The sequence below is a fragment of the Xenia sp. Carnegie-2017 genome, unplaced genomic scaffold (genome assembly GCF_021976095.1).
Source record: "Xenia sp. Carnegie-2017 unplaced genomic scaffold, XeniaSp_v1 HiC_scaffold_6, whole genome shotgun sequence".
Lineage (NCBI taxonomy): Eukaryota > Metazoa > Cnidaria > Anthozoa > Malacalcyonacea > Xeniidae > Xenia > Xenia sp. Carnegie-2017.
Window position 1 is genome coordinate 14,510,329 of NW_025813526.1, and position 25,336 is coordinate 14,535,664.

The 25,336-nt window shown below is 31.9% G+C and overlaps 1 protein-coding gene and 1 long non-coding RNA gene across 2 annotated transcripts; one reads left to right on the forward strand and one right to left on the reverse strand.

Annotated features, from left to right (window-relative positions):
* Window positions 1-5,091: 5,091 nt before the first annotated feature.
* Window positions 5,092-8,057, forward strand: LOC124456830. Its single transcript, XM_047007160.1, has 2 exons — window positions 5,092-5,143; window positions 6,847-8,057. The coding sequence occupies exons 1-2, from the start codon at window positions 5,123-5,125 to the stop codon at window positions 7,645-7,647; spliced, it is 822 nt and encodes a 273-aa protein (XP_046863116.1). The 5' UTR covers window positions 5,092-5,122; the 3' UTR covers window positions 7,648-8,057.
* Window positions 8,058-14,929: 6,872 nt separating this feature from the next.
* Window positions 14,930-17,100, reverse strand: LOC124457717. The gene is made up of 4 exons (XR_006952748.1): window positions 17,058-17,100; window positions 15,640-15,720; window positions 15,398-15,509; window positions 14,930-15,014 (listed from the first exon to the last, which is right to left on the reverse strand). It is a non-coding gene; the product is annotated as an uncharacterized LOC124457717 (long non-coding RNA).
* Window positions 17,101-25,336: the final 8,236 nt, after the last annotated feature.

Here is a 25,336-nt window from a genome sequence, read left to right on the forward strand (position 1 = left end):
TGAAAGCAGGAAACAGAGCTTAAAAATAACCGACTTGTGGTTCTTTTTAAGGATATCACTGTTTCAAGCTTCTTATATGATCTCTAAACGTGTTAAGGAGGCTTTGATTCTGGTATTTCGTTTCTACCACGTGATAACAAGGCTAAGAGGAAAAAACCTATTAAAATTCTTGAAAATTAAAGTTTTTAGGGCAGTGTCAATGCAATTGTAACTATTCAGAGTGTGAAAGTATTTACATCTGCCCCATGAAAGCTACGGGATTTTCACTTTGCTTGCAAGACTGATCACGTGACTATAAAAGATTTGCTCGATACTTGCTTTGCTTTGCCAATTTTCACATTCCGAAAACAATTCTTAGTCTAGAATAATGCTATATTTTTCACAAATAGTTAAAATGTACAAAAAGAAATATGTCTTTAGACTTTTTTTTGTAATTGAAATACATTGCGTATGCAAAATAAAATTAATTTGCAATAGTGACGCCTGTCTGTTGTCGAAAACTTCACAAAAATTCTTACAGCTATTTAGAGGCCGTGGAAGGTTCTTAATTGAGGGTTGGAATTGTTCATACATGCTTGTTATACTTAAGTAGCTTCTATGGAAATCAGTTGCTCTTATGGATTAACGGAGATTAGAACATAACATATAAATATTGCTACAACACCACCGACCACACCCCCAATTATCAGACCTGCGCGGCCACTTCTATTGTGTTCTTAAAAATACATTCAAAAATATATTTATGTGTTTGTCAATATAGTTCACCCAGGTAGATTCCTAAAATCGGATTGTTGAAATTGATGTTGACTCACGTTTTGACAACCTTAGACATCGGTAGACATCTTCAAAGTCAAATGAGGAGTAACTATATAATAAAGTAGCCTGATGATTTCGAGGAATTGAAAGGAGCTAAAAATCAAAGCTTAAAAAGTACAACTGTTTACAAAGCGCCACACGTCATTCCTGCTGTAAGCCTCAAATAAGAGCAAACTGGTTGTTTTAATTTTAAATGTTTTGCTTACTTATTAAATCAAAATATTGTGAAATTACTTGAGAAGATTTATCTGATGATGAGTATTGAATATTTTCCATTTGCCAAAATCATTTAACGCTTGGCCTCTACAAGCTTTGCCGTATCAAGCATTATAAAAGAAGCACAATAAAACGTATGCTTTGATTGGTTAATAGCCATGTTTGCAACAAACCGTTCTGCAATCAATCAATCAAATCGATCTGTCAATCAAAGAGAATTTTCACATAAATTATGAATACATTTTAAAGTAACATTAAAACCTTATTAATCTGTATGTTTGCATGCTTGCCTATATGACTTGACTCTTCTTGTTTAAGAATGCATACTTATTTTAAAGAAATTAAAATATTTATATTTCTTATTATTTATCAGGATGCACGGTTACACATTGTATGGTTTGTTATGTATAGAGTCACCAGAGTGCTCAATCCTGTAACGCTGAGCTATATAAATATATTAGTTAGAAGAATAAAAAGAAGTTTTTGGAGTAATTATTATTGCCGTGATATACTGAAGCCATATTGGATTTGTTAATTTTTACTGTGTTGTTATTTATAATCACATCCGCACTCAATACTGTTTGTACGTGTAACTTCTGATCACAGGACTCTAGTGTTGTCATGAAGTGATTAAGTAATTAAAGTATACAAATTCAAAATATTTCTGTTTTATGTGAAATATTTGAAGCATAAAACTTTGGTAAGTTTTGCTTCAGTTCTTTAAATAGTGCATGTAATATAATAAGATTACGTCATTTGATCTATAAAAGATTATATATGTGATCTCATGGTTATTTTCCTTTATCATAAAACACCTTTTACAAGTATACTAAATTCGGTACTTCTGATTGTAATGCTCGATTCGAATCAAGTGACCACTCGGTAAAAAATTGACACTGCGATATTTAATATCGTGTTAATAATTCAATGCATCCAAATTTACATTTAAAAACTTCACAATGTGATTCATTTGTGTTAAAAGTTTGTGAAAAGTGTCATGGTAAGGGATGAATAACGCCTTATTTAACCAAAACACAAAAATATCTTAGGAAACTATGCTCTACTAACTGCCGTTTCGACAAAATTGAAGAGGTATAATTACAAGAGAGTATAAGTAGCGTAGCGCCAATCATGTGTAGTAAGTTCAAGAACTAACGGCTCAAGATTGTTTGACGGTCACTGCTTTAATTTGCATAAATTAGCCTTCATCAAAATTTATTGTCACGAAAAATCTCGTAAGCAATCATGACGTAACCTAAAAATTTGGCGGCATTGAAGTTAAACATCATCTTTTTGATACTTTTAGTGACATCTTTGAGAGACTAAATGAACAAACCAATCATGCATTAACTATTAGTTTAAGGAAGTCTAGTTGTTATAAGCTTCTAACCTCGCAAATAAAATACACATAAATTTTAAAAGTCTCTACTATGCGCAAATTATGAATTTAAATTCAAAATTAGAAATTTAATGAAGAAAACGTAATTTAGGGAAGAAAAATATCATATTTTGCTTTAAAAACACAAGAGAAAAGTTTGCTTTCAAATTGTGTTTATATAAATAGTTATTTTATTTAAGAAAACTCCTAATACTTGTGATGTGTTAGCAAAAACAAAATACTTAAAAACTCCATCAATTATGCATTTATCAATTAAACTCTTAACAATTGTCTCTTGTTAATTATAAATTTATGAGCAAAGCACTAAATGTGAAACATAAATAATTAAATACTTGCAGGTAAGTGAAGCATTATATACAAAAGCATATGTTTAAATAAAACCCTCTGAACCAGATTTGGCAGACATCAAATTGCGAACAAAGACACAAGAGAAGTAACTGTACGTTAATACAATACATCAATTGTACTCAGGTAAAATTGTCAAAACAGTATATTTTAGTAGGCTAGTACCTTTATACTGTGTGAATGTTTAAGGATATATTGATGCCATTCATGGAAAATTTTTTGTTTCTTTTTGCAAGAAAAAGCAGAAGCAGTTGACTAGTTCTTTTAAGTCACAATTTATTTAGTAAACTTTTCGTTTTATCATTACATGTATATCAGACTGGAGTTCTTTTTCATCATTTTTATCTTTCTATCTGGTAAATAGTTTTCTGTTTCAACAGATGCTGCAATTTCGTTCACGAAAACATTCTGTCAATGATCACGTCACTAAGTGCAGCTAAAGTTAAATGCTAATAAGAGATATTTGTTAAGCGATATTTGGAATATTTGCTAAGTTTCTGAAAAAATTAGATTTAACTTTCTGAAAAAATATATAAAAAAAATTAATAAAAATTGACTCAAGAAAATTACATTGATAAGACTTGTTCAATAAAACATTAACACAACACTTGCTGATACAATGTTATGAAATGTATTATTGCTTTATTGCTAGATCTTTTTGATGTCCTTTACTGTGTAAACAAAATATATTAAGAAAAGTGAACTTGTGCACGTATAACTATCACGTATAACGTGCATCTATTCACAATTTTCGACCCATTAATTTTCAACTAGTTAATACAAATATTTTAAATATTTAAATAAAATAAATTGGTTGCAAAACATTCACGGAGCAACTTTTATTAAGAAAAACTTAATTTGTATTTGCTTTTAAAAGTAGCTAGGCTGTGAGTTTTTATATTTTTTCAGAAAGTTAAATATTTAAAAAAAATCTTATGCATGCTGATCCAAATTCATTACAACTTTTTTAACTCTCTTTTTATTAATATTGAATAACAGTGAGATCGTTAAAATGCTTCTGACATATATGGCAAACTTTATTGAAATATAAATAACACTGCACAAAATGAACAAAAGCTTTAGAAAGTTTAGGCTGCATAGCATCTTTTACCGCATTTGAAGTTTAATTTTTTATACAAAAAGTAGGAGCATGGCCTTAAATATTGAGAAATATTGAGCAGCCTTCATGGAGAAAGGGACGTTTGAAAATGAAAACTATTCAATGGGAAAAATTAATAAAAATTGACTCAAGAAAATTATATTGATGAGACTTCACACAAACACCAACATTAACACAACACTTAACTGCAGGTGGAAGAGACAACATGCAGATGTTATGAAATGTATTATTGCATTATTGCTAGATATTCTATAAAAGTGAACTCGTGAACATATAACTATCTAAACAAAATGTAAGACAAGTAAGCAATTCATTTTGACGAATATTGCCTTGCTATAAAAGGAGTTTTATTATCTCATTAAACTTCACTAAACATCAGAGTCGCCAACTGTATGGAAGATTCGACAACTCTGCAAAAGTAAAAAATAAATCATAGAGTTAACAGGTGTGTAAGAATGACAGATTTGCTGTGGATATAATAAATTCCCTAACTTTAATATTTTAATTTTTGTAACTTCGTTGTCACGTCCATGCAACAAATCAAAAAATATCCATGATATTATTATTATGTTGCTTGAAAACATGTAAATCATATAGCAAAAAATTGTTTAAGCAACTATAATCTTACTTATCACAATTATATAAAACTTAACTTTAATAATAAGTTAACTTTATAATACATCATAAAGTTAACTTAACATTGGCAGGTGTGTAAGAATGGAAGATTTCTGTACATATAACAAATTCCCTAACTTTAATATTTTAATTTTTGTAACTTTGTTGTTACGTCCATGCAACAAGTCAAAAAATATCCATGATATTATTATTATGTTGCTTGAAAACATGTAAATCAAATAGCGAAAAATTAATTATGCAACTATAATCTTACTTATTTTAACGATCTAATACTTTTACATGTTTATCTTTAGGCAAAAGTTTACGTAATTATGCTCAGTTGGATTGCGGTGATCCAACTTTTGTATTTCTTTCCCATTTGCTCCAGCAACAACATCGTGGAAATCAAAGGTCATCTAGCAAGAATGCATTCTAATTACATTATAAGAAACATTAGTAGTTCCAATATTCACCATTGTCTGCATAACTGTATGGAAAACTGCTCGTGTTTATCATTTCAAATTTGTGGTACAGTTTGTCAACTACTTTCCACTACAATAACTGAAGGTTCATTAGAAGAAGATGGAATTAGTGAATGTAATCATTTCACAATGCATATATCTGACATCAAGGTGAGTTTATAATAGTTGAAGATTCAACAAAAATGGAAAATCTTCATTATATTATATTAAAAGTCTTAAATTTCTCTGTGTAGTAAAATACTTATTCACTTAGCATGATTTGTTTATACAACGTCTTCATACTGAAAAACATATGAAACTTACATTGTGAATAAATTACTAAATTTATTGGTTGCAGATAAAAGCAATATTGTTATTTATAATTTATCGTAAGCGCTGTTTCTGGAGACAATGAATATACCACAAAGAGGGAATTGCATCGTGATGAGTGCAATTTTGCATTGTCTCCTTGGCTAGGCCAACAATAGCCCCCATAGAAAAAATGTTTTATGGACTGCGGTGTTTAAAATTTAATGAAGATATGATCTTCGCACTTTGCTGGACAATTTAAGCTATTGTCTCATGAACCTGAAAAATGAAATTATGAGCCCAACAAAATTGACCTGCCCACCACTGTGTGACTACATAGCTCAGTTGGTCAGAGCATTGCACCGGCACCGCAGAGGTTACGGCTTCGAATCCCGTTGAGTCACCTGAATTTTTCAGGTTCATGAGACAAATGCTTAAATTATCCAGGAAAGAACGAAAATCATATTTTCATTTAATAGCTCATGTAAGTTATAATATGCATCATATGCGCTGATAAGCTAGAAAGAAAGCTCTCAAGATGACAATTCTTTCAGTCTTTAGTAAGTGAAATTTGGATGGACTTTTATTAAAGTACATCAGAATAAAACTTGTAAACAGTCGTAAACAGGAAGTACATTGCTCAAGATATAATTTGGTGGTAAGCTTGTTTTTTCAGCTATAAAAATCGAAATTTATCGAGCAATGAACTAAACGATACACCGTCGTCAAAGACTTTTTTAATATCTTTACAAAAAACCACTCTATTAGCGAAGGATTTAAAACAAAAAGTATAAGAAATTTCATGAATGTCAAGGTGGAAATTTTCAGATATATTGTTAAAAATCTGATCCTAAATAATTTTTTGTTACATGACATTCAATTTTTTCGCGTTAGTAGACCCTGCACCGCGATAATTAAGAATAGATGTGGTGGAAAAACATTCATATAAATGTATGAGTTAACAAACGATATTAATAGCGCTTTAGTGATTTATCATCTTTAAATCAATAAGCTACAACTTAAACACTGAAGTGCTATTACAAAATCAGCAATTACAAAATAAAATCCTTTCCCTCCTTTTTCTTGCAAAACAACGAAATCTTGCCGATGATGAATTTGTTATTTGAACTTTAGCACTTTGGCATTATAGCAGGGTAGTGTTAACTAAAATTTACTCTTTTAAGTCATGTTTCTACGAAAGTTATTATTGTCACCTTAACCAATTCTATAGCAGAATCATCATGAAAACAGCAATATCTTTTATAGCATGTTTCGACTAAAGTTATTATAGTCATCTTTAGAGCAATAAGCTACAACATGTGGAGTAGAACTCCGCAAGGACAAAGAGTGAAAGAGTTTTATTTTGGCTTATTCGTTTACTTCTTAAATCGGTTATAGCATTTCCGTTGCGTTTACTTTTTGTTTTGCATGCATGTCGCTTTATAATCCTTTTTCAGGATTGACTTTTTCTTCATCCGCTCATTACTTATGGCATCAAAATTAAATTCATTATTTGTTTATTGCTTTTTGTCACTAAGTTATTCACATTAGATTTCTTTTTCAAGAAAAGTCAAAGTTGCTGCAAAGAAACCTGCCAAACAATAATTGATTGTTGTCGAACGTCCAGTCATTGTAATAATAGAGGAAAATGTGAACTCAGTAAGCCATCAAGTAGAAGACGAGCTTCATGTAACTGTGATGAAGGATATGTTGGAGATCGTTGTCAAACTATGGCAAGATCGTGCAGAAGTTATCGTGGTCAACAAAACGGACAATATAAAATATTTACTTCTGACGAGCAATTAATTTCAGTTTACTGTCATTTTGATGGGCATCGCGCATGGACACTTGTCCAATCATTTAGTTTGGAAAATTCAATATACTACAAAAATAAAGTTTACTACAAAAATTTCCCCAGAAACGTAGCAAGCCCATGTTGGAAAGACTACAGACTTTCTTTGGAGACGATGATTGGCATAAAAGAAGACAAAAATGAAAGATGGCGCATAACTTGCAATTACACAAGCATTAGTTGGAATGTTGGGGATCGTCTTGAGGCAACGCATAAAAACATTGAATTACTGGAGGAAAAAAAGTCAAAGCATTATGGTAACTGTGTTCTCGCGGAATATGTTGAAATTCGTGGAGCTTCGTGCAGCCGTTGCAACATCAGCATTTTTCAAAAGGAAAGCTGGATTCTTCATATTGATTCAACAAAAACTTCTTGTGGTCGGACTTGGAATGGAATTCCATGTCATAATGGATCTGGTGAGGACAATTTTGGTTTTTACGGTTGCGTAAATCCTAAACATAATTGCACATCGTCGAACAAAGCCACCACACAATTGTGGTTTGGCAATGAATGATATATGCATGAAACTGTAAGTTCTTGTATATACAATGTCCAATTTGGCAAGTATTAGCACAGAAATTTACGAAGAGATCATAGAATGTTTTCAGCTATTCCTTTAAAATCTTTACATTTTTATAAGTTAGTTAAGCATGAAGAAATTAAGTTATTTATATAAATAAATTTTTGACGTCTTTTGATTCATATATTCGGTACTCCGCCCAATCAATTTTGTGAATGGCAATCAAAAAGATTTGTAGAAAATAACAGTTGTATTTAAGTAAAACTTTTTTTCTTTGTAGTAACATTTCAGACTTAATTATAAATAACATCTTAGCTTGTAACACACGTAAAACATAATTTTAATAGCTACTGTACGTAATTAAAAAGATTATTGCAAAAACGTAAGTAAAATATGAAGCGCAATAGACTTGTATGTAGATTACCACTGCTATCGACTTAAAATACTTTCACTTGTTTCTTTTTTGCAATCTTTCTCAGTTTATCACAGTACTGTGCTCTATGCAGACTCTCCGAATTGTTATAAATTTGGAAGCTATGTTGCCAAAAGATTGTAATGCCATCTTGAACTCTTATTCAAATTTCATTTCTGTCAATCTTGGCAAATCAAAGAGATAGTTAACAAATTGTAGCATATTGCTGCGTCAGCCAACTTTAACTGACGTGATTGGAATTGAATATAGAACTCAATGATCCTCTCTGTGTATGGAAACTAAAAGCCACTCGATGATACCGTTGTTGTAATGTTGAAGAGTTGAAGTTTGATTGTTTACTTTGAACTGGTTTTTACGGTCTCCAGGATCCAATGACGATGATGTTAAGTCTCTTCTTATGACTAGACTAGCAATTTTATGCATTACTAACCAATCGTTATCATCTTCATCATTATCACTGTTATAACCCCAATTATTTGCTGTAGTTTATTTTTCTTTCTGCTGAGCATTAGGATCATTTATCTTTACTCCCCTCGTACATTCTTCTTCAATCTCATGTTATCGTATTATGAAGAGTTTTGTCCAGGGCCTTTTTGTTGTGAATTTTGTCAGTGGGAAAGGGTAAGCGGATTGGCAAAATGGGTCGAGTGTAATGACGGGCTAGGACAATATATGTATTTCTATATAATACATGTACTATAAGATGTATAGAAATATTCATACTAAAATTATTTAAGATATTAATTATTCCCATTGTTGTCTTATTCCATATAATACAAACAAAACAAACAATCTTGATTGAAAAAGCTCTAGAGCTAACAAGTTTACAATATTTTACAATAAATGTTTTTTTTGTTGTGAGGGCTGCTTCAAAAACGTCTTAAAATATAATCCTTTTATTTGTACGTGCTGACAGTTGGCAAATTCATTCTTCAGTCTTTAGTAAGCAAGAATTTCTGAACAACAGGCCGTTGATCGTAATGATGTGAGGCGATATCCCACAAAAAGCTGTCTAGAATTCTGTAACTGGTTGCTAGGTCCCTACCTTAACAGAAAGAAATGCCGAACACCATAACTTGGAGGGATATTTCATCTGCAGTTTTCATTGAATCAAAACTTTCAAACACTGTATTTAGAAACTTTTCTGTCAGTTATATTACAAGACGCTAGTAGGAAAAGAGATGCATTAAGAGAACTCAACTGCAATGTTGGCTTTTGTTATGTTGATTACATATTTCATAACTTCATTTTGTTTAGCGTTGACTCGAGACTAAAACACAAAGATGGGGAAAAGCTCATTTAGATACGAATGAGTGTCTATCCTCGGAAAATGAAGTTAATAATTACTGTAGTTTTCAAATATTCTTTGCCCAATTTCCATCTTGAACGTTAAGTGAATTACTTGCATTTTCTATACTAAATGTGGATAATGAACAGGAACTTTCCTCAAACATGTTCGATTACTTTTTTAAATAGATTGGTAAATTTTGAAACGGTATCTTTGTTTCATATTTTGAGGAAGCGTTGCAACTCCTATCCATGCCAAAATGTTATCGTCAACATGATTTACGCTTCTGTTTGAACGAAGAAAACATCGTTTAACAAACACTTGAACACCAGAAATGTGTTATGCTGTTTAATCAACTGCTAACAAAGTTAATAAACATGACGAAACATGTTTTTTAAACAACACGAAATGAAGTGGCTTAACAGAAAAATTTTTTAACAAAAAGTGTTTTAAATATTTTGTGCGATTAAACATTTACCGTTTGATCAGGAATTTACATTGCATAAATGTCATCCGGAAAAGAAATTGTCAAATTAACGTCTGTTGTATATACTTTTCAGATAATGACGTCATGTTTGTTGGTGAGTTGGACTTCTTTTATTTCTCGGATGTCTTGTTAAAGACAGCACTCGATTCGGAACTGAACTCAGGCGAGTGTCACATGTTCCTTCGCTTGACGTGATATGATTCTCGAAAATGTACATTCACTTATTTGAGTGATAAATCCCTGTCTACACGAATCAGGATAAATCTCAAAACGCAAATATTATTTTACGGATATACGTTCCATTCACACATATCCATGTAAAACACCCACACAAACCGTAAACTTTAGAAAACGCCTTCCAGAGTGTAATTTTTTGAAAACTGAACAAAATTAGTCTCGTGCGTAAGGATAAAACCGTAAAAATAAAAAAATTATGACGTTTTAACTATGAACCAGTTTGGTGTTCGCATTTATCGTTTTTAAACATGGCGTAAGCGCGGAAGGTTGTTGTGCGTCCGGCTTTATATTACGATCTTGAATTCTCACGCAGATTACATTCAGGGTCGTATGAATATTATTCTCCAGCTGTGTTATCTTGTACGGGAAAGGTAATTGTCAAGCGGTTCGGCAAGAAGCGTCAAAGAAGAAAGCGAAAATTTTAGATCCGACCTGGACGAATAATGCTTGGTGTAACGGTTTCCCGTTAGCGAACTAGTTGTTCCGGAAGAATGGAGGAAAAATTTCTTAACAGTTTTCTCTAAATCCTTATCTGCAATCCACTTCAGCTCCTCTTCAGCAGTTACTCTAAACAATCTTCTTCTCTTAGTGTACTCTTACTTACTTTAAGCAGACTACTAATATTTGTCGAAAGAAAAGAATGTTTTCTTAAAAATTTATTTGTTCTTTTTCAGTGTGGAGGCCATTCTTACAAAAACGTTTAATTGACATTTATAGTAGAAGCAGGAATTAGAGCTTAAAAATAACCGACTTGTGGTCCTTTTTAAGGATATCACTGCTTCGAGCTTCTAATATGATCTCTAAACGTGTTAAGGAGGCTTTGATTCTGGTATTTTGTTTCTACCACGTGATAATAAGGCTAAGATGAAAAAAACAATTAAAATTCTTTAAGATTAAAATTCTTAGGCAGTGTCGGTGCAATTGTAACTATTCAGAGTGTGAAAATATTTACATCTGCCCCATGAAAGCTACGGGATTTTCACTTTGCTTGGAAGACTGATCACGTGACTATAAAAGATTTGCTCGACACTTGCTTTGCTTTGCCAATTTTTACATTCCGAAAACAATTCTTCGTCTAGAATAATGCTATATTTTTCACAAATAGTTAAAATGTACAAAAAGAAATGTGTCTTTAGACTTTTTTTGTAATGGAAATACATTGCGTATGCAAAATAAAATTAATTTGCAACAGTGACGCCTGTCTGTTGTCGGAAACTTCACAAAAATTCTTACAGCTATTCAGAGGCCGTGGAAGGTTCTTAATTGAGGGTTGGAATTGTTCATATATGCTTGTTTTACTTAAGTAGCTTCTATTGAAATCAGTTTTTTTTATGGATTAACGCAGATTAAAACATAATATATAAATATTGCTCCAACCCCAGACACCCACCCCACCCCCAATTATCACTCCTGCGCGGCCACTTCGATTGTGTTGTTAAAAAACATTCATAAATATATTTATGTGTTTGTCAATATAGTTCATCCAGGTTGGTAGATTCCAAAAAACGGATTGTTGAAATTGATGTTGACTCACGTTTTGACAACCTTAGACATCAGTAGACATCTTCAAAGTCAAATGAGGAGTAACTATAAAATAAACTAGCGAGCTAGCCTGATGATTTCGAGGAATTGAAAGGAGCTAAAACTCAAAGCTTAAAAAGTACAACTGTTTACAAAGCGCCACACGTCATTCCGGCTGTAAGCCTCAAATAAGGGCAATTTAGTTGTTTTATTTTTAAATGTTTTGCTTAGTTATTAAATCAAAATATTGTGAAATTACTTGAGAAGATTTATCTGATGATGAGTATTGAATATTTTCCATTTGCCAAAATCATTTAACGCTTGGCAGAGCGAGTGCTGTACAAGTTTTGTGGTATCAAGCATTATAAAAGAAGCACAATAAAACGTATCCTTTGATTGGTTAATAGCCATGTTTGCAACAAACCGTTCTGCAATCAATCAGTCAAATCGATCTGTCAATCAAAGAGAATTTTCACATAAATTATGAATACATTTTAAAGTAACATTAAAACCTTATTAATCTGTATGTTTGCATGCTTGCCTATATGACTTGACTCTTCTTGTTTAAAAGTGCATACTTTATTTTACAGCAATTAAAATATTTATATTTTTTATTATTTATCAGGATGCACGGTTACACATTGTATGGTTTGTTATGTATAGAGTCACCAGAGTGCTCAATCCTGTAACGCTGAGCTATATAAAAATATGAGTTAGAAGGATAAAAAGAAGTTTTGGAGTAATTGCTATTACCATAACTTACTGATGCCATATTGAATTTGTTAATTTTTTCTGTGTTGTTATTCATAATGACATCCGCACTTATTACTGTTGGTAGTGCATAAATAGTGCATGTAATATAATAAGATTACGTCATTTGATCTACAAAAGATTATATATGTGATCTCATGGTTATTTTCCTTTATCATAAAACACCTTTTACAAGTATACTAAATTCGGTACTTTTCTGATTGTAATGCTCGATTCGAATCAAGGGACCACTCGGTAAAAAATTGACTCTGCGATATTTAATATCGTGTTAATAATTCAATGCATCCAAATTTACATTCAAAAACTTCACAATGTGATTCATTTCTGTTAAAAGTTTGTGAGAAGTGTCATGGTAAGGAATGAATAACGCCTTATTTAACCAAAACACAAAAATATCTTCTTAGGAAACTATGCTCTACTAACTGCTGTTTCGACAAAATTGAAGAAGTATAATTACAAGAGAGCATAAGTAGCGTAGCGCCAATCATGTGTAGTAAGTTTAAGAACTAAGGGCTCAATATTGTTTGACGGTCACTGCTTTATTTGCATAAATTAGCCTTCATCAAAATTTATTGTCACGAAAACTCTCGTAAGCAATCATGACGTAAAATTTGGCGGCATTGAAGTTAAACATCATCTTTTTGATACTTTTAGTGACATCTTTGAGAGACTAAATGAACAAACCAATCATGCATTAACTATTAGTTTAAGGAAGTCTAGTTGTTATAAGCTTCTAACCTTGCAAATAAAATATACATAAATTCTAAAAGTCTCTACTATGCACAAATGATGAATTTAAATTCAAAATTAGAAATTTAATGAAGAAAACGTAATTTAGGGAAGAAAAGAAGAAAAATATCATATTTTGCTTTAAAAACACAAGAGAAAAGTTTGCTTTCGTATTGTGTTTATATAAATAATTATTTTATTTAAGAAAACTCCTAATACTTGTGATGTGTTAGCAAAAACAAAATACTTAAAAACTCCATCAATTATGCATTTATCAATTAAACTCTTTACAATTGTCTCTTGTTAATTATAAATTTATGAGCAAAGCACTAAATGGGAAACATAAATAATTAAATACTTGCAGGTAAGTGAAGCATTATATACAAAAGCATATGTTTAAATAAAACCCTCTGAACCAGATTTGGCAGACATCAAATTGCGAACAAAGACACAAGAGAAGTAACTGTACGTTAATACAATACATCAATTGTACTCAGGTAAAATTGTCAAAACAGTATATTTTAGTAGGCTAGTACCTTTATAATGTGTGAATGTTTAAGGATATATTGATGCCATTTATAGAAAATTTTTTCTTTCTTTTTTGCAAGAAAAAGCAGTAGCATTTGACTAGTTCTTTTAAGTCAAAATTTATTTAGTAAACTTTTCGTTTTACCATATATCAGACTGGAGTTCTTTTTCATCATTTTTATCTTTCTATCTGGTAAATAGTTTTCTGTTTCAACAGATGCTGCAATTTCGTTCACGAAAACATTCTGTCAATGATCGCGTCACTAAGTGCAGCTAAAGTTAAATGCTAATAAGAGATATTTGTTAAGCGATATTTGGAATATTTGCTAAGTTTCTGAAAAAATTAGATTTAACTTTCTGAAAAAATATATAAAAAAATTAATAAAAATTGACTCAAGAAAATTACATTGATAAGACTTGTTCAATAAAACATTAACACAACACTTGCTGATAAAGATGTTATGAAATGTATTATTGCTTTATTGCTAGATATTCTTGATGTCCTTTACTGTTTAAACAAAATATATTAAGAAAAGTGAACTTGTGCACGTATAACTATCACGTATAACGTGCATCTATTCACAATTTTCGACCCATTAATTTTCAACTAGTTAATACAAATATTTTAAATATTTATATAAAGTAAATTGGTTGCAAAACATTCACGGAGCAACTTTTATTAAGAAAAACTTAATTTGTATTTGCTTTTAAAAGTAGCTAGGCTGTGAGTTTTTATATTTTTTCAGAAAGTTAAATATTTAAAAAAAATCTTATGCATGCTGATCCAAATTCATTACAACTTTTTTAACTCTCTTTTTATTAATATCGAATAACAGTGAGATCGTTAAAATGCTTCTGACATATATGGCAAACTTTATTGAAATATAAATAACACTGCACAAAATGAACAAAAGCTTTAGAAAGTTTAGGCTGCATAGCATCTTTTACCGCATTTGAAGTTTAATTTTTTATACAAAAAGTAGGAGCATGGCCTTAAATATTGAGAAATATTGAGCAGCCTTCATGGAGAAAGGGACGTTTGAAAATGAAAACTATTCAATGGGAAGAATTAATAAAAATTGACTCAAGAAAATTATATTGATGAGACTTAACACAAACACCAACATTAACACAACACTTAACTGCAGGTGGAAGAGACAGCATGCAGATGTTATGAAATGTATTATTGCATTATTGCTAGATATTCTATAAAAGTGAACTTGTGAACGTATAACTATCTAAACAAAATGTAAGACAAGTAAACAATTCATTTTGACGAATATTGCCTTGCTATAAAATGAGTTTTATTATCTCATTAAACTTCATTAAAAATCAGAGTCGCCAACTGTATGGAAGATTCGACAACTCTGCAAAAGTAAAAAATAAATCATAAAGTTAACAGGTGTGTAAGAATAAAAGATTTGCTGTGGATATAATAAATTCCCTAACTTTAATATTTTATTTTTTGTAACTTCGTTGTCACGTCCATGCAACAAATCAAAAAATATCCATGATATTATTATTATGTTGCTTGAAAACATGTAAATCATATAGCAAAAATTGTTTAAGCAACTGTAATCTTACTTATCACAATTATATAAAACTTATACTTGTTTATCTTTAGGCAAAGGTTTAAGTAATTATGCTCTGTTGGATTAAGGTGATCCAACTTTTGTATTTCCTTCCCATTTGCTCCAGCAACTACATAGTGGAAATCAAAGGTCATCTAGCAAGAATGCATTCTAATTACATTATAAGAAACATCAGTAGTTCCAATATTCACCGTTGTCTGCATAACTGTCTGGAAAACTGCTCGTGTTTATCATTTCAAATTTGTGGTACAGTTTGTCAACTACTTTCCACTACAATAACAGAAGGATCATTAAAAGAAGATGGAATTAGTGAATGTAATCTTTTCACAATGCATATATCCGATATCAAGGTGAGTTTATAATAGTTGAAGATTCAACGAAAATGGAAAATCTTCTTTACCTTATATTAGAAGTCTTAAATTTCTCTGTGTAGTAAAATACTTATTCACTTAGCATGATTTGTTTATACAACGTCTTCATACTGAAAAACATATGAAACTTACATTGTGAATAAATTACTAAATTTATTGGTTGCAGATAAAAGCAATATGGTTCTTTATAGTTTATCGTACGCGCTGTTTCTGGAGACAATTAATATACCACCAAGTTTGGTGTATATCCTTATGTGTCTATTAATTTTTATCAAGACTCTTTACCAAAGATAAACTACAATAGCCAATACAAAGAAATTAGATTCTACTAAAATCCTGTCATAGAAAGACACTCATCTCATTTGTGGCGTAAAAAATACATTTGCTGATTTACGCTGAGATCGTCCGCGAACTATATGGAAAATAGTTGCAGTGCGTCCTAAGCTGTGTTTCCTGCTTTATTTTGTCAAGTGAGGCCAGCAAAATATATATTAATATACACATCACCTACCAACTTATTACGGTTCAAGTGACGGAATTGCATCATGATGAGCGCAACTTTGCATTGTCTCCTTGGCTAGGCCAACAATACCCCCCATATAAGATATAATATGCATCATATGAGCACGCTGATATGATAGAAAGAAAGCTCTCATAATGACGATTCTTTCAGTCTTTTTAAAGTGAAATTTGAATGGATTTTTTGCAAAATACATGAAAATAAAACTTGTAAACAGTTAAATACATGCAAATTTTGTTTTTACGTTTACACAAAGCCAGATATTTTGAGTGAAATAGTGTCAAAACAGATAAAATTCACCAGATAGAAATTACATTGTTCAAAATATAATTTGGTGGTAAGCTTGTTTTTTGGCTATATATATCGAAATTTATAGAGCAAAAAACTTCATCATTAATGCATTAATGATAATCGACACACCTTCGTCAAAGAGTTTTTTAATAGCTTTACAAAAAAAAAACACTCTATTGGCGAAGGATTTAAAACAAAATGTATAAGGAATTTCAAGTATGTCAAGGTGGAAATTTTCAGATATATTGTTAAAAATCTGATCCGAAATAATTTTTTGTTACATGACATTCAATTTTTTTGCGTTAGTAGACCCAACACTGCGATAAGTAAGGATAATGTGGTGGGAAAACATTCATATAAATTTAAGGGTTAACAAAAGATACTAAAAGCGCTTAAGTTATTAATCATCTTTGAATGAATAAGCTTCAACTTAAACACTGAAATGCTATTATAAAATCAGCAATTACAAAATAAAATCTTTACTCTCCTTCTTTGTCTCATTCGTTTACGTCTTAAGTAGGTTATAGCATTTCCCTGGCGTTTACTTTTGTTTTGCATGCATGTCGCTTTATAATCCTTGTTCAGGAGTGACGTTTATCTGCTTATTACTTATGGCATCAAAATTAAATTCATTACCTGTTTATTGCTTTTTGTCACTGAGTTATTCACATTAGATTTCTTTTTCAAGAAAAATCAAAGTTGCTGCAAAGAAACCTGCCAAACAATAATTGATTGTTGTCGAACGTCCAGTCATTGTAATAATAGAGGAAAATGTGAACTCAGTAAGCCATCAAGTAGAAGACGAGCTTCATGTAACTGTGATGACGGATATGTTGGAGATCGTTGTCAAACTATGGCAAGATCGTGTAGAAGTTATCGTGGTCAACAAAACGGACAATATAAAATATTTACTTCTGACGAGCAATTAATTACAGTTTACTGTCATTTTGATGGGAATCGTGCATGGACACTTGTCCAATCATTTAGTTTAGAAAATTCAATAAATTACCAAAATAAAGCTTACTTTAAAAATTTCCCCAGAAACGTAGCAAGCCCATCTTGGAAAGACTACAGACTTTCTTTGGAGACAATGATTGGCATAAAAGAAGACAAAAATGAAAGATGGCGCATAACTTGCAATTACATAAACATTAGCTGGAACGTCGGCGATCAAATTGAAGCAACTCATGCAAACATTTCACTATTGGACAATATTAATTCAAAGCACAATGGAGAATGTCTTCCAGTTGATCATGCAAACCTTCGTGGAGTTTCATGCAGTAAGTGCAACGTTAGATTTTGGCAAAACGAGGTGTACATTCTGCATATGGATTCATTCTTTAGTCGCAGTTGTGAAAACACTAAAAGTTGGAACGGAATTCCATGCTATGGTAGCCACGGTGAAGATAATTTTGGAATGTACCGTTGCATAAACCCAGAACATAGTTGCTCGTCTTCTGATAATTCTACCACACAATTGTGGTTTGGCGCCTAGCAGTACTTAGACGTCATGAAAACTGTAATTGTATCATCGTATTCCTTTAATGAAGACAAAAGACAAACTTATAAAAGCACCGCATTTTGTTAAAGTAATTATAAACTTTATAATGTAAATATAAAATAGAATGCACGTATCCGGAAATTTTAGAGGATGGTACCTAACCATTAAAAAATCCATACGAAAACAGCTGATTTTAATTGTCTAAATAAGTAAAAAAACAACAATTAATAGTATACATTTTGCCTACAATAACACTCAACATTAAATCATCTATGATGTCCCACGTGGAAATTTTATCTAAAAAGTATAAAACGAGGTGTAAAAATTTCATTAAAGGAAGATTCGCCTTAGAATAAAGAATATCATTCACAAAGGGCACTAACACATATTTCTTTCTGTTTCTGTTTTTGTAATTTACTGCTTCAATTTTTTTTATTTGGATCTAATAAATCTGTCATGCAACTATATGATTTGCGAGTATTCAAAAGTTATTGATATTAGTTTTGAGTAATTGCAATTCTAACTTAGAATTACATCAAACTTCACATTCAAATCATAATTTTATTAGGTAAGACTTATTGATATACTGTTGTAGGTGTATTCGATCACTGTATTCTTTATGATTACAGCTATGATTGGGATTTAAGAAAAAACACACATTTATCCATTATCTTCAGAAGTTGATCCAGTCCGAACTGCTAATATATAAAGACTCACGAGATTTAGGGCTTATTTGCTTAACTTCCTAAATTCAACACCACATATTTATTAATTAACTACTTCGTCTTTACAGTAGCTCTTTTGTTGCTCCTCTATTTCATCCATCTTGATGTCAGGTCAATAGCCTGGTTACAGTCATTAAGAAACATTGTTTCTTGCAGCATAACACTGAAAAAGAAAATCCAGTTTTCTGTTCCTTCTATTTTTCTTATTTCTGTTTTTGTCTTTAGCCACTTAAATGAAGATGCTCTGCACTCAGGCCGCGTGATTTTTATCGGTAGAGATAATTTTTATCGTAATTTTTATTGTAATTTTTATTCTCTTGCATATTTAGTGATCTCATTTGGTGGAATAAGGTCCATAAATCCTGAAGAGTAGCTTTGTTTGCTCCAAATTCTAGCATTTGATCTCCTAACTCAATTCCAGTTAGAGAGGCCTTCAGTAAGCCATCCAGTGGATTTGCTTATGTTCAGCTGAGACCTCAATACTACAGTTGCCATTTAAGGAAAGTGGACTATGTTTAATGGTATAGTCCTTACTCATATTAAATAGTTAGATAAATACTATACTGAAATGCTACTACCCCCCTCTCATCATTGCACAAATATTTTTGGAAAATTTTTCTCCATTCAATATTTCTCTATTTCTATATGTTTGTACCTGCATGAATTGCTTTTTTCGTTCTCCTGGTTTTGCAAATTTGTGGTTACCTATGAAAATAAAAAGACTACTTTTTTAGAAAATACTCGTGGCGAGATGTAATCTAAAGAATTACAAACAACTTTTTCAAGCGTTGTTTTATTTCGAGTATGGCAAAAATGAGTGAGATTTAGAAGATATAAACCCACAATTTTGGTGATGTCCTTCGTATTGTATATCTAATGGCTGGTGAAAATTACTTTTGAAACAATACTTTAAAAATATATTGGAAAGTAAGATAAGTGCTTTAGCGTTTTTACTCTTTTAGGACGCCTAACTTATTCTTTAAAAATAAAAGTAATCATTTGAGAGAAGCTTTTTTAAGAAATGACAAGAAAGCAATTTAATAACCTTTTTTACTTGTGCCATTACAATGTGCCACATTAGTAAGATCTATTGTAAATGGTGTAAATGATTTTTTTGTCTTGCGTCGTCTGGGAGGTAGGGCCTTACAAAAATTTTGATGGCATTTTGTCTCAGTAACCTTTAATTTTTTTCTCACAGGACTCAATCGAAGGGACAAACCATTTTCAGTGGGAAAGTTTGTTCAAGAAACTCATTCAAGCTTTCGGCTTTCTGTGGGAAAGTTTTGTTCAAGAAACTCTTTCAAGCTTTTGGTTTTTTGAACTGCTCTAGTAGAGTGGTATCGTTATCGATCAGGAAGGTCATACTGTGTATTTAACCGAGTTGTTCTTGCAAGATCTTCCTTAGTCTTTTGGAACTTTTGTTTGAAGTAGTTTCAAACTTAACTGCTTCTTCGTGGGGTAAGTCGTGGGTATATTTTTTGTTATCAGAAGACAACGATTCATGCAAAACAACGTCTCTTTTGATGGTGATCCATGATGACTTATTGGCTTCCTCTAGTTCTCTTAGTGTGCTATCTGGTGGCAATCCAAGAGGTTCATTGTCGAGAGTGATGAAAACGCTATTTCGGTAGTCTTCTGGAAGGCTTTCGAAATCCCACTCGTCATAGAAAGAAAAAACTGCGAAAAAATGTTTACAAGGGAAACGGGTAGTGTGCCATATATTGCAGGTACAATTTGGTTCTCGGAAGTCTATGAAATATTTCTTTCCAACATTGCTCTCGCTTTTGACATTGAACGTGCTCTTCTTTAATTCAACCGGAGTTATGTCGTCCTGTTTGTAAATGGCTAAAGCGTATCAATTTTAAGACAACATTTCAAAAAGTGCGGAGGTCTGTTGTGCAAGTATTTTGGGATTGATGGGTTGTACTTGCAGTAGGCGTTGCTCAGTCGCAGGTTTGCATCCAAATAGTGCTAAAGAGCATCGGGAATGAAAGATTCAACCAACATCACCGCAATACGATACATAGATTCTTTATACACTTTGGATTTGCGAAAATCTTTTACTGCCTTGTCGTACTCCTGTTTGGTACTGACATTAGCAATCTTCTTCATTTGCAAAAGGAAGTGTCGTTGCTGTTCATATGACAATCCATTCTTGTTTGCAAAAGCCCACCATTTTAGCGCTTGCAACCTGTGAAAGTCGCAAACATAAATCTGTACATCGGGAAAAGTTTTTTCTATCGCGACTATTTCTGCTAATGAGTAATCCACCATAAAATATTTTGGGTTCCATACTGGATTCAACCCTTTTATAATAGCCAGAGCCTCTTCTATAGTTTCTTCGGTCTCCATCAGGCACATAAATTTAGCCACAAATTTGTAGCCAACGTTTGAATGAACGCACACAAAGAAAAGCGGTATTGCGTAATTTGTTGTTTTGTACGTTGCGTCCACGAGGCACAATTGTCCGCCATAACGAATCAACATTCGTTGTTGCTCTTCACGCTCTTCATGCACAAACAAAACTTTCTTTCCTCCTTTGGAGGAATATCGTTGCTGGAAGCGTTATCTCTTGAGCGGTAGAAAAACTTGCAGCTTGGAGAATTCTGTGTCCAGGTTTCTACCTTCCTGCGCAGGGACTCTTGACGGTCTTTGCAGTCCTTAAGGGACTCTATTGCTTTTGCTACGTGGTTTCGAATATCCTTTTTATTTGGATAGTACCGTTTATTTGTCTTGCGCGGTATAGTCTTTTGCCCGTTTTGTGGAAATAAAGTGTCTTCAACGTATTGATCAAGACACCTTTTGACTTCTGAGATTTTGACTTCTGATCATAACGAAAAATACATACTTTTGCGCTCCCATGCAAACAATGTCTTGTTTCGTTGCTCACAATCAAAAACGGATTCCAAAAAATTCAATTGGAATATTTCCCTTCTTGCTTTCAAACACTGGCGGTGCTAGAAAAAATTAATGATATGTTTTTCAGCATTTTGTTTGTCTTTAAGTAAAACATTCTAATTATGCTAAGCTATGCAGATGTGTTAGACAATAAATGTATTTAAAAAAGATTGCAAAATAATTGGCGAGTCATTGAACGGTTTTTTCCTAATGAGTTTTTACCTAATATAGATAGAAATGACTGTTAGATTCGATTCTTCTCACTCTATAATAGAATGCTTTTGCGACTATAAAATGTTAATTGGTCATGCAATATTAAAGGAGAAGGGGGAAAAATGTAGCAGGCTTGGCTGCCAAATTCGTGCGTCGGTTGAAAATTTCTTGGCGTTTTCCCGCTTTAGTTTGGGGTAAGATGCGTGATGCGGTTGAGTTGATTACCTGTAACTGAAAACCGTTTATTGCCCCTTGATTTTGAGTGGTTGTCAGCTTTCACAAACGTTGTCAGCTTTCCATTAAATAACAATAACATGAAAAAGATAAATTTTAAAAAAAGCGTTTTAATTTTCTCTCCAAAACATATTCATGATTGATTTGCAATTTCTCTTTCATTGATTGATTGATTTCATTGATAAATTATGACCTATAATAACGCATAGACCAATCACCGCATGCATATTATTGTGTTGATTTTACAAATCAATTTTAAGAACATTTGCACTATAATCTATAGGACGAAAATGTTATCAAGTGACGTATAACTAAGAGAACACATTCTTTCAAGATCGATATATGTAGCTTTCATGATACAGGTTGATAGTAAACAATAAAAGTAGAACTGTTCGGACGCTACGTATTTCCCACTAAAAATCTATAATGCAATAAGGTGTTTATACTTAACAAAACGAGCGCAAGTTACCCACTTCTAGGTCTTCACGATCAGAAAAGTCTATGAAGATAAAACTTTTGATCAATGAAATATATTGCAAATGTTCTTAAAATCAACTTAAATATTCAAAGAAGTTATTTCCCTAACCAAGATATACGTACGTAGGCACTTTAAATCAATCACCTTATCTGTTGAAAACTTCAATCGGTTACCCAAACTATCCAGCTGATATTCGGCAAACAAATGTCTGTTAAGTTCCTTTTCAGAGTAATTCTTAAGTTCGTCTCTCTTTACCAGTCCTTCAAGATGATCCATGGTGATTATGCTGAATGGTGACTGACGGTGCATAAAGGAGCCGTTTTCGTTTGTGGCAATTCACTTGTAAAGTCAACGTGGTCACTGTATCTAAAGTTATAAAAAAACAACAAAAAATAAGGCTACAACTATGCTAAGGATTATATCTATGTATACAGCAGTCCCGAATGACGGTTGCTTGTAAGGAAATAAGGGAGTTTCATGAAGAACATGAAGAATAAAAAAAGAAGTACAGATAGGGGTAAGCTTTGGAAACACACTGTAAATAGTTGTGGCGAATTAATACAGCGACATAAAAGAGCAATAGGCAATGGCATTGGAAATTCCCAAAAGATAATGAAAGGTAGTAAGTGTCTAGGTGAAGTGTCTGATGAGTTTTTTTATCTCAATTGATTTAATTACATTCCAAATGGTAAAAAGATAACGATGAAAACAGAGATTGAAAAAGAGAGCAGCGATGTGTCCAAGCTGTTAGGTAGTTTAATTTTACAATTGGTTCAGAAGGACTGTGATACTTGCAAAAAATGTTGTAACATGTAAAAGAAATAGGAAGAGCAGTGCGCATGTTTAACAAAGTATAGAGAAAACTTGCTTAGGCTAAAAATACAGAATACCTGTGTAATTGTGAGTGAGATGACACACAAATGGAATATCTAATGAAGTTATAGAAAGTACAGATAAAAAAACAGAACATTTTAATTGGTTCTTTACAGAGAATAATGATCAGAGCAATGTGAAAAAGGTCATCGAGCATATCGTGTAGCATCGTGTGTGTTGAGTGCAAAAACAATATCTGCATAAACAAAAGTAAGTTTTTCAAGAAAGCAAAGTAAGAACAACAAAGTTATATTGTTGAAAGACAGTTATTCAAAGAAAACAAAACAATGAAAAACTTCAGGTTGCTGAGATAAAGATGCTAAGGTTCTTTTGACACATGTGTTAAGTACAAACACAGAATGTGGTAAGAGGTTTATACATAGCACATGTGACATGCACTCAATACAAAGCCAGAGAAAGATGACTAAGGCAAAAAAAGAAGAGAATTATGTCAAATTCTCCAAATTTTTCTTATCCAGGATGTTATAGGATCAATAGGATCTTTCACAGAAATTTCACAAGCGTAGACTTAGACAGGTTCTGTACAGTGGATGAATAAAGAGTGGGGGTAGTGGGACAACAAATTCCAAACTGCAAGTTAAAAGGCATATGAAAAGATTCATTGAAAGAGGAAATAAAGTCAGAAAGTTGAGTATTTATTTTAAATATGAAGTTTGAAGACAGAAACATAATCTGGTTGATTGTATATGAGATGGTGAACTTGAAACCATACGTAGAAACATCTATGTTAAAATAAAACTAGATGTTCCCTTTGATATCAAAACATAAACCACCTCTTTGTAATAATTAAGGAATACAGACGTCTAAAGCTAAATTAAGAACTGTTGTCACTAAACAAAAATGTTTAAATTTACACCTATAAAACTGGAAAACAAGAGAAATTCAATGCAGTATAATCTACATACTACGTACAAAGGTCCTTGGGCAGAAGTGTACCTAATTGTATCATCAAGCTTACGTACCTGATTCCGAGAGTATCAAAAGGAATGAGGGTAGTGATTTTTAGATCAAACTTCTTTAATGGCTTTCCTTCAAGTATACAATCCTCATCTTCAGCATGATATTTCATCACCAGATCCACTTTATCTTCATCTCTTTCCACTTCCAAAAATTCCTTTTCCTTTGCTAATTCTGTTTTAACTTGTTTAAGGTGCATTAAATCTTCATCTGTGTGCAGAAAAATAACTAAGTTATCTGGCTTTCGTAGCTGTATTTCAGAATATACCTAAAAAGAGGTAATTAATAAATCTCTTATTGAAATGAATCAATGATTATCTACTAAGCATAATAATGATAGCAACTTTAAAGACATATATTACTAATATTATATAACTTTCAAATAACTTTTAATGCAAATTGCTCTGGTGAAAGAATTTGTTCTGTAATGAGGGGTGAAGTGTAAAAATATTAAGCAAAGTTAATAGTTTTTATATTGTCAGCAGATACGTAAGATGCAATTAAATTAAACTGCAGTACAGCACAGCAAGTGCTAAATATTACAAAATATTTTAGTAACTAAGCAATAAAAAATGTTCATAAAAATCAAAGTTTAGATTGTTGTTAAAAAATAGATAATTTTTCTAATCACCAAATCCAAAGTTAAATTACTTATGCAAATTACATTCTACTCAATATCTGCATTCACTTTGCAATAAGCAAACAATAATGAATAAAAACAAAATGAACAATGAAGTAAAGAACCTAAGTAAGTTACTCAGTAATACCCAGTGATATGAAAGAATGTTTACCCAGTGACTTAGCCAGCCCAAAAGTTTGTTCATTATATGTAAATATTTAGGTATTAATTCACTGTAAAAACAAAAGAATTTAAAAGAGATTAATATAGCTAATTTGAAAAAAGTTACACAGCATGAACAAATTTACAGGCTTGCTGGGCTGCCAGATAACCCAGTGACGATATGTAATATGTATCTAATATGTATGTACTTAAGCAACACACCCAATTCAACAT

Excerpts from the sequence above, each read along its gene's own strand:
- LOC124456830 (XM_047007160.1), top strand. The coding sequence starts at position 5,123 with ATGCATATATCTGACATCAAG. Across the intron at positions 5,144-6,846 it reads TGCATATATCTGACATCAAG|AAAAGTCAAAGTTGCTGCAA; the intron begins GTGAGTTTATAA and ends TTCTTTTTCAAG.